The following is a 12,644-nucleotide window of genomic DNA, read 5'->3' as shown; positions in this document are numbered from 1 at the left end:
TGCAGAGACAACATTCATTTTATTCTATTTTTACCCTTTATTATAATAAACTCTAAGTTGATTCTGAGGCGTGTGTTCAAAGAACTTCCAACCCATGCAGCAAAAGTTCTCCATCAGTCAGACCAGAGGGTTCAACACAGCGTTTCTGGAACTAACCCCTAGTTTTCCCAGCTTGATGCCCCATTCAGCGTCAGTGATGACCGATAAAAACTTCTCTTCCTCCGGTTTATCTTGGTACAGGTGGCACAGTTGAGCCCCTACCACAGCAACGGCCTAAAAGAAAAGAAAAGTTGATGGATGAATATATTATAGAGGATGGAACTAAGCATAGAGATGTCTAGGATAACAGTTCGTATATCAGAGTCACTTAAATGACCCAGGACATTTATATCATTACAGGATGCAGGTATCGTTTCATCTGAGAAGGTGTAACCAAGTATAATAATCATAATAGACCAGCAGAGCAAAACAAAGGATAAATGATAAATAAAACCAAAGCACTAACCATGATCTTGTCATAGTTCTGCCAGGTGTTGTCCACCACCTTCCACAGCAGTTTGAAGACCTCGGTCTTAGACAGGAGAGTGCAGAGTCCAATAGCCAAGTCACAATCCAACACTCCCCAGTTAAACACCTTGAACGCAGAGGAGAAACCCAGTATGATCAATTAGAGACCACCAAAACAAACAATACTAGTTAAAAAGATACAATGTGACGTTGTACCCTAGGGGGCCTCTCTCATGGCCAGAATCATGGCTAGAGGGCCCGGGCTCCTCGCCTACCTTGTTAAGGAGGGCCACTGCAACGTTGTTAAGGGTGGTTATAGTCAACTTTCGGACTTCCGTCATTAATGTGTTGTACTCTTGAAGACGGCCTTTATCATAGAGCTGGAAAACATAAACCCAATAAGGTTATTTCATTCCCAAAAAACCAACACCATAGACATATAAACTCCATTTTGTTTATCTCCTCTTTTTTAATTCTGTCAAGGTCACAGAGAGCATGTGCAAGTTAGAATACCCTGTACAAATACAACCTCTGGCCTGCAAACCCATTTTTAAGTTTGAAAAATCTGGATTGTTGTCCACACACACATCGTTTGGACCTAACCCTCATCAGCCCATAATAAATGTCCAATGTGCGGTAGGGGAAAGACAGACGGATTAGACATACAGACAGACACACAAAGTCCACAGACAGACAGATGAGGCAGACACACACAGAGGGGCAGACAGACGGAGCACCTTTGTGCTGAGCTTGACGTCCATGATGTTGGAGGTGACGTGCTGAAGACAGCTGCAGTAGGAGTTGACGAGCACGCGCAGGGCCAGCTCCAGCTGACTGCACTCCTGCAGCATCTGCAGCATGATGTTCAGGGGGCCCAGCAGGGGCTGAAGGTAGCTGGAGCCTGCAGGCACCGCCCAGCTTTAGTACATCACATGGACCGTCTTACCCAGCTTAAGTACATCACATGGACTGTCTTCCCCAGTTTAAGTACATCACATGGACTGTCTTCCCGAGCTTTAGTACATCATATGGACTCCGTCTTCCATATAAATATATTTATGAGCGTGAGACAGGGTAGTTACCATCTTCAAAAGAGCAGTGTGACAGACAGGAGCAGTCCAGCGGGTATAGCTTGAGGTCTGAAATGATAACAACGTTCTTCACTTTGACTTTGTGATGGCTAATTGTTGATACCGTGACACCGACACTCGTCTGGCCTGATGACATGATGTGTTTTGGGGATATCTTTGACCAAGGGATTGCTTGCTTTATGCAGTCAATTTTCTAATGTACAGAAAATAGATAAATATCTACATACATACAGTATGTACACTACATGCACACCCACACCCACGCACACTCTTACCTGGGGACATAGGCAGCAAGCTGTTTGTGATTTCATACTGGACTGGCAGCACCGACACCTCGTCCAAGACGATGCAGTCCTCCCTAAACAGGTCCTGGAAGGTCCACTGGGAGTACGGGTCCCCCTTTGCCTCCAAACTCACATCCTACAGAGAGGACCATCATGCACCACTGTTTAACTGTCTACCTGTTAGTAGGTGAGGGACTTTAGGAATGACTGGATACCAGGAGGTTAGTGTAGGGCTGGGCGATTAATCAAATTTTAATCGCAATTTCGCTAAATTCGTTTGACGATTTTAGCGTCAAACGATCACAAAACTAATTTTGATTAAATGTTTTATAGAAAGTGCAGATTTTTTCCATAATCGAACAGCCCTAGGCTATTGTTTTGAACATGTAGTGTAATTAGATATTAGCCTAATTGGACAGTACTTGGAGAGTGTGTACATTGTATAGTCTTTCTTTGTATTTTTTAACTAACTTACAAAAAGCTGATGTGTGGCTTCATGATACTGACCTTGGCTATAAAACCATAGTTGTCTGAAAACAGACACTGATGATAAACATCCATGGCTATCCTGGTACTCTTGCAGAGCTCCAGACAGTCCAGCAGCAGGTCTGAAACAAGACAAACATCTGTAAAACAGGCAACTTTGCATATCCACCATTTTATGCTTTTCCTAGTGGTTGTTTGTGTGTGTATGTATGAGTGAGTAAGTGAATAAGTATGACTGAGTATGAGGGATTGAGTATTTGTGTATGAGTGAGTGAGTGAGTATGAGTGAGTGAGTGAGTGAGTGAGTGAGTGAGTGAGTGAGTGAGTGAGTGAGTGTGTGAGTGAGTGCGTTAGTACGAGTATGAGTGAATGAGTGAGTTAGTACGAGTAAGAGTGAGTGAGTACAAGTAAGAGTGAGTGAGTACGAGTATGAGTGAGTGAGTTAGTACGAGTGAGTGAGTGAGTTAATACGAGTATGAGTGAGTTAGTACGAGTATGAGTGAGTGAGTTAGTACGAGCACAAGTATGAGTGAGTGAGTTAGTATGAGTGAGTGAGTTAGTACGAGTACGAGTGAGTGAGTGAGTTAGTACGAGTGAGTGAGTGAGTACGAGTGAGTGAGTGAGTTAGTACGAGTACGAGTGAGTGAGTTAGTTCGAGTACGAGTGAGTGAGTGTATGAGTATGAGTGAGTGAGTGAGTGTATGAGTGAGTTAGTACGAGTATGAGTGAGTGAGTACGAGTATGAGTGAGTGAGTACAAGTATGAGTGAGTGAGTTAGTACGAGTATGAGTGAGTGAGTTAGTACGAGTATGAGTGAATGAGTTAGTACGAGTATGAGTGAGTGAGTTAGTACGAGTGAGTTAGTACGAGAGTGAGTGAGTGAGTACGAGTATGAGTGAGTGAGTTAGTACGAGTATGAGTGAGTGAGTTAGTACGATTATGAGCGAGTGAGTTAGTACGAGTATGAGTGAGTGAGTTAGTACGAGTATGAGTGAGTGAGTTAGTATGAGTATGTGAGTGAGTTAGTATGAGTACGAGTGAGTGAGTTAGTACGAGTGAGTGAGTGAGTGAGTTAGTACAAGTACGAGTGAGTGAGTGAGTTAGTACGAGTAAGTGAGTTAGTTAGAGTACGAGTGAGTGAGTTAGTTAGAGTACGAGTGAGTGAGTTAGTACGAGTGAGTGAGTGAGTGAGTGAGTGAGTGAGTGAGTGAGTGAGTGAGTTACCTGGGTGACACACAGTGATGGCCCGGGAGGCCAGGTTGTGGATGAGTGCCGGGAGGTCTGACCCGTCCGGTACCACCATGGGCGTGTCCGCCTCCAACATCTGGCACAGCCTCTGGGCAGCGGTGAATAGCACCTTGCCCGTCCCCGGGTCCCCGTGGTGCTCGTAGAGCTCACTGGAGGAACACATGGAGGGTGTGCTCGTCATAATCCACCCCCAGGGTAACACTCAAGCTGTGTTCGAAATCGTTCCCTATTCACTCACTCACTATTCCCTATATAGTGTTCATGATATAGTGAACTATATAGGGAATGAACAAACGAGAATTCGGACACTACGCTAAACCTTTCTAAACGTAATTTGCGACAGTAAATGAAGTTTCGAAAACACGACCGCATTGCATTGTGGTACACGGGGGTAACATGTAGGGAACATCGTATGTTCACTCAAATTGTGGGTATTTTATTGTCCACTATATAGTGAATGAATTTAACCACTGAGAAGTCTAACACCACTACAAAATGGCGAGCACCCTATATAGTTCAATATATCCGTGATAGGGAAGGATTTCGAACACAGCTTCAGTCACTCTGGTTGAGCACAAGTGCAGACACACCTAGCCATTGTAACTGCTTGCCACTTGGTTCTATGAACATCCTTACTGTACTACTAGCAATATATTGCTGTTTCCCTTTCCTCTGACAAATGTACTTATTGTAAGTCTCTTTGTATAAAAGCGTCTTCTAAATGCCCTAAATGTAAATGTAAATACTAGTGCTGTCAGTTAAACGCGTTATTAACGGCGTTAACGCAAACCAATTTTAACAGCGTTAATTTTTTTATCGCGCGATTAACGCAATTTCTTTTTTTTTTTCTTTGGCTCAAAACAAAGAAGCAGTAGCCTGACTGCTATGTTCAAGGTAGTATGTTTGGATGTTCATCGTTTAATTGCACTATAGGCTTTTTTTTTGTATCGTCCTGTTTTGATCAGCATATGCCAATGTTGTTATCAATAAAAAAACATTTGCACAAGGCAAGCCGAAGCACTTCTCCATGTTGATAAGAGCTTTAAAATGAGAAAAATGAATGGGACAAAGAAATCAAGGGATATTTAGCATAGAAAAAAATGTGTGAGTTAACTATGACATTAATGTGATTAATCGCGATTAAATATATGAATCGCTTGACAGCACTAGTAAATACACATTTTTCCAAATCATTGCTAGCATAGCGAGCCTTGAGGCTAACTAGCCTGTAGCCTAGCCTAGCCTGACCCAGCGTGGTTCCTAGCCTAGCCGGCCCTCTGGCCCCTACGCCCTCACCCGAGGATCTTGAGCGCCACCTCCACCTTGCCCACGCCCAGCGCGCGCAGGGCCAGGTCCGACCACAGCTCCTGCTTGGTGCGCTGCAGCTGCCTCCCCAGGCGCCCTAGCCCCGCCTGGGTGGAGACGCTCTTGCTCTTGCCGTCGGGGTCCTTGGCCAGCGTGGGCGTGTCCGGGAGCGGGCCCCCCGGCTGGCGGCGGCCCCGCGTGTTCTCGTAGGCCATGATGTGGTGCTCCTGGATCTGCTGGCGCATGGCGGGGTCCTCGTAGTTGGCGGGGGTGAAGAAGACGTCAAAGTCCTCCTGGTGGAGAGGAAGATTGGATTAGGGATTAGGTTTCATTGTAGCTTGACCGAGATGGACACGTTATGGAGACTGGATTAGGGATTATGTTTCAATGTAGTTTGACTGAGGGACAGATTAAGAAGATTGGATTAGGGATTATGTTACAATGTAGTTTGACTGAGGGACAGATTAAGAAGATTGGATTAGGGATTATGTTTCAATGTAGTTTGACTGAGGGACAGATTAAGAAAATTGGATTAGGGATTATGATTCATTGCAGTTTGACTGAGGGACAGATTAAGAAAATTGGATTAGGGATTATGATTCATTGTAGTTTGACTGAGGGACAGATTAAGAAAATTGGATTAGGGATTATGTTTCATCGTAGTTTGACTGAGGAACACATTGAGGAGACTGGATCAGGGATCATGTTTCGATGTATTTTAACTGAGTGAGTCACATGGATGGATTGATGTTATGACATCAGTGCTTAATATTGCTAGAAAGCTTAATTGTTCGTCCTTTCCCGTTCTTAAAGGCTCAAATAAAGACTAAGGCAGAAATTGTGAATGTTGTCCCAAATTCTCCAGTTATTCGCGTAAAAATAAATGTCATCACACTAACCATTGTGGTATATGTTCAAAATAGATTGTGTTGACTCGTCATTGTTTCGTTTAAAAAAGCAGACCGAAGCTCACCTGCAGGTGAGCGATGGCCTTGAACATGACCAGGTTGTTCTCACACTCCATGCTCTTCAGGACTTCTTCTACACAGCAGCAGAAGGGAGTAATGGGTTCCAACTAAATGGCTTTTCGATCATCACTGAAATCTCCCAACCCCCAAGACATAGTACCAGAACTAAACAAATACAATTATCCTGTATATAAATAACGTTACCGAATTCAAATATTCCTCTAAAATTCATCTTCTTATTTGTGCAAGTAGTTTATTTTTTTCATATTAGCAAATCTTGATTTAGGTTTCATATGCAAACAAAAGATTGCCTACTAAGAAGACAGTTTGGTAGGTTTAAAACATAGAAATAACCAATCAACCTCCAAACACAAATGATAAAATGAGCAGTAACTGGAAACCAGAAGGAGTGTGTGCATGGCATGCCTGTGCAAACATTCTTCACTCATTGTCAAATTGACTATATACCTTTTAGGATTACATGCAAGTATTTCAACGCCTCCACCAGGACTTGAGCAATGACCATCTGATGTTTCTTGTGCTGTTGAGAAGATGAAAGCAGAGTGGCAACCGTCAGTAAACCAAACGTTACAATGGGTTTTCTTTAATCCAAGTTTTAAACACGCAGACGAGAATTAATTCAATTACTATTGACATTTTTTGGAACAGTTTCAGATAACAGATTACAGATTATCGGGCGAGGCCCATCAGACTGCTCATTGGTGCAGCAGCCTATTTAGTGCAAATCAAAGAGTGAACATGCATCTATTTTTTAATGAAGCAGAACATAACAGAACCCTGCTGACCTCATCAGACACGTGTTCCTTGTCCTCCAGATGCAGGCGGGCCCACGCGGTCAGACGCTCCACCACACACTCCGCCTCCGCCGACGACAGCTGCTTCAGCAGGCTCATGCACGCCTCGCTCTGCAGGAACCACACACACACACACACACACACACACACACACACACACACACACACACACACACCGGGGAAACTCCATTCAGCACGTTTCCCGGCATGAAGGGCGGCAGTAGCACGGGAGGTAGAGCGGGTTGGCTGGTAACCGCCAGGTTGCTAGTTCGATCCCCGGCTCCTCAAAGAGTGTCGAGGTGTCCCTGAGCAAAGGCACCTAACCCTAACTGCTCCCGACGAGCTGGCTGTCGCCTTGCGTGGAGGACTGCGCCGTCGGTTTTTGAATGCGTGCATCAATGGGTGAATGTCAGGCAATATCGTGAAGCGCTCTGGATGAAAGCGCTCTATAAATGCAGTCCATTTACCATTAACCAACACCGCTGGTGAGTCCCAGTGTGCTGGACGGGGCGCGGACCTACCTTGCCCTGGGCGATGAGCTCCGTCAGGTACAGGTAGTGGATCTGAAAGGTGGGGAGTTTGTAGGTGACCGCTAACTTCAGGGAGTCCTCTAAGGAGGTGGACAGGTTCTGCCTGAGGATGTACCGGATCAGGGCCTGGCGGGGAACAAACGCCATGCTCAGGAGTGTTATCACACCGACTCTGGTTCGTTTTAGTACATCAACTGCTCAGGCTGACTGCCGGTTACTGTCGTTGCGACGTGGGGACGGACTCACCATGACATTTGTGTTGTTGGAGAGGTTGAAGTTGCGGATGCCGTAGCCTCGGAGGAGTTTTGTAATCTCCATTAGATGGTACCTTTCTTTTAAAAGCTTTTGTCTGGGGGTTTAGAGAAGGAAAACAAGTTCAGAAAGAGCAAGTCAAAACTTAAAAACACAAAACGGCAGGTGAAATATTGGTTATACCACTAATGTCGAGCATTGGAATGGCTTGTTGTTACCATACTGTATAAATATGAACAACACTTAATAACGAGGGGACATTGGGGTGCAGGGCAGGGTGAGTGAATGCTGTACTTGGGGCCCTCCATCTCCAGGTACTTCTGAACCAGCTTCTCAACCACGTCGCTCCACGGCACCACCGCGTTCTGCATGACCTCCAGCACGGCGTCCACCTTCAGCTGAACACACAGCCAGGGAGAGGGTTACAACCAGGCTCTGGGGTCTCCCGGTGGGAATGGAAGATCGCAGACTTATAAGTTATAGTTATTGATAAATTATCAAATGTAAGAAAAAAAAGAATTAACATCACAAAGTGGTGGTGGGTCATAGCACACCCCTCCTTCCCAGAACTCTCCGCACAAAACACATTTAGGAATAGAATCCCCGCTGGAACAGCAGGTTCACTTAGGGAGGCAAATGCCTTTACGGTTCAGACATTTCACAACAGTCGGAAAGAAGGAATGCAAACGAATCAATTTGACCAAAGAATTCGGCCCGCCCTACCTCTAGGATTAACTACTTGGTACAACAACAATAATAATACCTATCACCACCATAACTCCTCTTTATTAACACTGCCCCTCCATTAAAGTGAAGGGTGCTGATATGGCCTGAGGACTCACGTCTGTCTCCGTCATGCAGTCCAGCACCGCCACAGCCTTGGACTCCCAGTTAGTGAACAGACTGGTGGTCTGGGAGCGACAGCGCTCCAACAGGTCCTGTAGCCGGGCCACAACCACGAGGTCAACATCACAGTAGAGCTGGGCGATTTATCGTTTGTTTTAATCGTAATTCAAATTTATGGTCAATAATCGATTATTGAAAAAAGAAATATTTTTAAAGAGTAAAATGTCATGGCAGCATGCGCATTGTTAATCTTAAAATAAAATACAGACTTAAAAATATAAATATATTTGTCATTGATAGAAAAAACATAGATCACAATCAATTTGTGGGTTAGGTTTGAAAAAATCAGAGATTTTATTTTTAGGCCAAATGGCCCAGCCCTACATCACATACAACTCAAGGAACAGCAAGGGGTCCAACTTTATCAGCTCAAGGTTTTAGTACGCACAAGGAGCGGTTCAGTGATGCCGCTTTCACACCAAAAAGAACCGAGAGCCAGTTCCGGGCTGGTGCTAGGGCCAGTTCCAAACTGGTTCCAGCCTTACCCCAGTTAAGAACCGGTTGGTTTCACACCGGCGAGAGCCAGCCACGGAGCCGGCGAGAGCAACGTCATGACGTCACTGCAAACGTTTGCTTACGTCTCCGCTTTACCAGCAACCCTCGCAGTTTCAAACAACAAGAACAATGGTGGAACTTTTTCTGGACCTCGGCAGAAGACCAAAATCCAAGGAGACAGGTTGTCTCCTCCACGGTCCACTGTGATTTTGTCTTAGCGTCGATCGTTCACTTCGGTGATTTAAAAATGCCGCCCTTCGTTGGTCTTCCTGGGATAACCCCGCCCCCTGCCCCCTGCGTAAAAGCGGTTCTCGTTCTAGCCCAGCTCTAAAGTGGGGCCAGAGTTGAACCGGTTTTTAGTGGCCGGAGCCGGTTCTTTGGCGGTGTGAAACCAAAGCCCTGGCCCTAGCTCCGAACTGGCCCGGAACCGGCCCCGATTTTGCGGCGGTGTGAAAGGGGCAAGAGTGGATCTTAAGTAACAGGCAGTGGCCTTAGGCCAAGATTAAGATGCCATTAGACGATGCGGTACAAATACACTTTATACATTAAATATACAAACTATTTTTTATTTCATTATTGCATCTTTTTATATTCCATGGGCTGCTGTAACAAGTGAATTTCTCATGTACGGGATTAAATACATTTCTTATCTTCTAAGAATATAAAGAGCCGAGAATTTAAATTAGTAGGCTGACTGAGGTGCAGTGAGGGCCCTCAGAGTGGCCCTCTGGGTGGCCCTCTGAGTGGCCCTCTGAGTGGCCCTCTGAGAGGCCCTCTGAGAGGCCCTCCGAGTGGCCCTCTGAGAGGCCCTCTGAGTGGCCCTCTGAGTGGCCCTCCTCTCCATGGAGGCTCCATCTAGACGGCCCCCGTGGCCACGCAGCGCTCACCTTGATGTAGTGCAGCAGCAGCTGGTCCAGGGGGATCTGCTGCTCCAGGGCGTACGGCCGGACGCTCTTCTCCACCGTCTGCGGGATGACCTCCGGAGCCGTGATCTTGTCCAGCATGAAGAAGGCCAGGCTCCGCGCGCTGCCCTGTGCCACGCGAAGGAACGAGGACCAGGCACATTCTTACTCAGCGGTCGACATCGCCTACTTTGTTTAGCATTTGTCGGTTCATCATGCCGCCCACCATGCGGCTCAGGAGGTAGAGCGGGTCGGCTGGTAACCGGAAGGTTGCTAGTTCGATCCCCGGCTCCTCCTAGCTGGGTGTAGAGGTGTCCCTGAGCAAGGGACCCCTCAACCTAACGTGCTTGACGCAAGGCTTGTGAATGTGTGTATGAATGGGTGATGTTAGTCAATATTGTTAAGCTCTTTGGGTGGCCACTGGTTAGAGAAGCGCTGTATTAAATGCAGTCCATTTACCATTTGCTTCAATTGTGTTTTGATTGAGTCCAATTTGCACTTGGATCTATGCATCTCAATCTAAACACAATCTTATTATAAAATCAGAAATCACTAATTCCAGTTTTCAGACACACAACATGTCTACCGACCACACACCTTCTCAAACACAGAGAGGGAGAGGCGACACTTGTATTTCCGGTGCAGATCGAGGAGCTGCCGCAGGTTGACCACCAGAGACCTGAGGTTCGCCACCTCCTCCGCACCGTAGTCGTTGTCCTGGAAACACGCGACAAACAAAACAATCACAAGACTCCCTGATGGTAACCCTACTACAATGATACAACACAATTCTCTTTTTAGAGGATTTAATTGAAGTTTAAGTATGAAAAGAAACGGCATATATTACCATGAAGATATTTCCACAAAACTATACCATGAACATCAGCACCAAAGTACAAAATAGGGAGTGGAGGGACCAGCTTACAGATTGCATCCACATCCATAACGACGGCAGACCCAGCTCAGCCATCTCCAGTCCGTTAAGCGGCCAGGCGCCCTAGGACAACGGAATACAGTCATCACTTAATGTCCTCTGATCAGCGGAGAGTCAATCACATTCAATGTTTGAAGTGTTATAATTGGAAGTTTGCACAATACTACAGCTTTTAGCTTTTAAGAGGAACAGATTTATGGAGAAAAACGCTTAGAAGGAAATGCCGTTGCATCCACTAGTACTTGCTATTTAACCTGATATCCTCACTAACCCTCACTGGTACCCTGATATTTATATCCTTTGTCTACGTAACGGGCTCACTCACTCGTTAATAGAACACTGCATCAGACTGTATTGCAGTGTTCCAGATGAACACAAGTCATTACTACCTTCTCAGTCAACTCCAGATTCCTCGCCTTCTGCTCCAGCCATCTCGCCAGCGCTTTCTACCCAAACACACGAGGAAGAGATTCAGTGCTGACCAAACGACGACGACGGAGAGAACGACCGGACCCGAGCGACCGGCGCCCTACCTGGCCTTGGGGCAGCACCCTCCGGACGAAGGGGACCAGCACGGTCCTGAACCACGGGCAGAGCTCCCCCGACGGCAGGTCCTCCGGGACGGCGCCCAGCAGAGCCTCCAACGCAGCCTCGTCAACCTTCTCTGCGATCTCTCCCTGTTCCCGTCGCACACATCACATTTACATTCGGCGATTCAATCACGCACTTTAAAAATGTGCGGTACGTTACATTTCGACTGGCTCGTAGCTTTAAACCAGCTGGACATAACTGTGCTGCGGTTCCTCAATTAAAGGCACCCAGTGCAACTTAATGTAAACATTCAATGAAAAATAAACATTCAATTTCTAGTCTTTTTTACACGTAGTAAGTTTCAATAACTCCATACCATTACATATCGACATTCAAGGAGCAAAGATGAGACGTCGTTGTGTGGTGAGAACTGATAGAAAATCGTAAACAACAATCGCCGGTGGGGAGAAGCCATTTTTCCATTGACTGGAAGCCTGCTTTATTTATTGTAGGTTACAAAAAATAAAGAAAATGGCGGCATTGTTGTTGTTATCGATTTTGTATCAGTTCTCACCACACAACGACGTCTCATCTTTGCTGCTTAAATGTCGGTATGTAATGGTATGGAGTTATTGAAACTTACTACGTGTAAAAAAGACTAGAAATTGAATGTTCATTTTTAAGCCTCGAAAGTTGCACTGGGTGCCTTCAAGATGGGTTAGCTCATTTACATATCGTTGGCCTCATAGCCTTGCCCAAGTCATATTTTGGCCCTATTTTTTTATCTAACCTAACTCTTCTCTCCTAATGCTGTTGAATCATTGTGCCTCATTGGCTATGTCCTAAGCCAATCAGAGTGCTTTTTACATTCCACAATCACTATCTGCCTCAAGGGCTGATTATGGTTCCACGTCGACGCAACGCAGTGAACACGCGGACACTTTGACGCAGTCGTGAACCTGTTTTGGTTCTGCGTCGGACCAATCACAGCCCTTGATGCTGCGTCGCCTCAACGGAAGGTTTCATTTTTTTGGGAGGCGCACGTAAGGCTCTTGGGGTGGACGCAAGGAGGGTCCGCAAGGACGAAAGGGGTCCGTAAACCCCCTTGCGTTGGGTCGACGTGGAACAACAATCAGCCCGATAGTCGTCTGTTTGACTGATCTTTCACGCTAAATACAAGATGAACCTTTAAATATGACTTAGGTCATTATGCTACGAGGCTAACGATATGCCTGCATTACCTCGTGTCTGAGCCAGAGTAGCTGGGCGCCCTTGAGGTCCCCTTCCCTGAGTTGGCACTGGACCTCGGCCATGTTGTCTGTACTGTTCAGGAACTCTATCCAGCTGATGCCACTGAGGGGAACCAGAGAAGAGACACAGGTCGTACGGG

The 12,644-nt window shown here is 46.0% G+C and overlaps 1 protein-coding gene across 2 annotated transcripts in view; it reads right to left on the bottom strand.

Annotated features, from left to right (window-relative positions):
* The window catches only part of kntc1 (kinetochore associated 1), a 33,626-nt gene that overhangs the window by 14,588 nt on the left and 6,394 nt on the right, over window positions 1-12,644 (bottom strand). For both annotated transcript variants that reach the window (XM_060066086.1, XM_060066087.1), the window contains exons 19-40: window positions 12,496-12,607; window positions 11,257-11,400; window positions 11,113-11,169; window positions 10,715-10,786; window positions 10,387-10,506; window positions 9,775-9,918; window positions 8,329-8,424; window positions 7,781-7,884; window positions 7,481-7,583; window positions 7,226-7,360; window positions 6,696-6,815; window positions 6,358-6,430; window positions 5,895-5,962; window positions 4,913-5,214; window positions 3,593-3,765; window positions 2,390-2,490; window positions 1,874-2,018; window positions 1,590-1,646; window positions 1,245-1,408; window positions 783-887; window positions 506-634; window positions 157-273 (exon numbers count right to left, since the gene is read on the bottom strand). In XM_060066086.1, coding sequence (XP_059922069.1) covers window positions 157-273; window positions 506-634; window positions 783-887; window positions 1,245-1,408; window positions 1,590-1,646; window positions 1,874-2,018; window positions 2,390-2,490; window positions 3,593-3,765; window positions 4,913-5,214; window positions 5,895-5,962; window positions 6,358-6,430; window positions 6,696-6,815; window positions 7,226-7,360; window positions 7,481-7,583; window positions 7,781-7,884; window positions 8,329-8,424; window positions 9,775-9,918; window positions 10,387-10,506; window positions 10,715-10,786; window positions 11,113-11,169; window positions 11,257-11,400; window positions 12,496-12,607 — 2,641 coding nt within the window. The remainder of the gene's footprint in view (window positions 1-156; window positions 274-505; window positions 635-782; window positions 888-1,244; window positions 1,409-1,589; window positions 1,647-1,873; window positions 2,019-2,389; window positions 2,491-3,592; window positions 3,766-4,912; window positions 5,215-5,894; window positions 5,963-6,357; window positions 6,431-6,695; window positions 6,816-7,225; window positions 7,361-7,480; window positions 7,584-7,780; window positions 7,885-8,328; window positions 8,425-9,774; window positions 9,919-10,386; window positions 10,507-10,714; window positions 10,787-11,112; window positions 11,170-11,256; window positions 11,401-12,495; window positions 12,608-12,644) is intronic.

Source organism: Gadus macrocephalus, chromosome 11, assembly GCF_031168955.1.
Source record: "Gadus macrocephalus chromosome 11, ASM3116895v1".
Classification (NCBI taxonomy): Eukaryota; Metazoa; Chordata; class Actinopteri; order Gadiformes; family Gadidae; genus Gadus; species Gadus macrocephalus.
The sequence above is the reverse complement of the archived record's forward strand: the minus strand, read 5'-3'. Positions and strand labels throughout refer to the sequence as shown.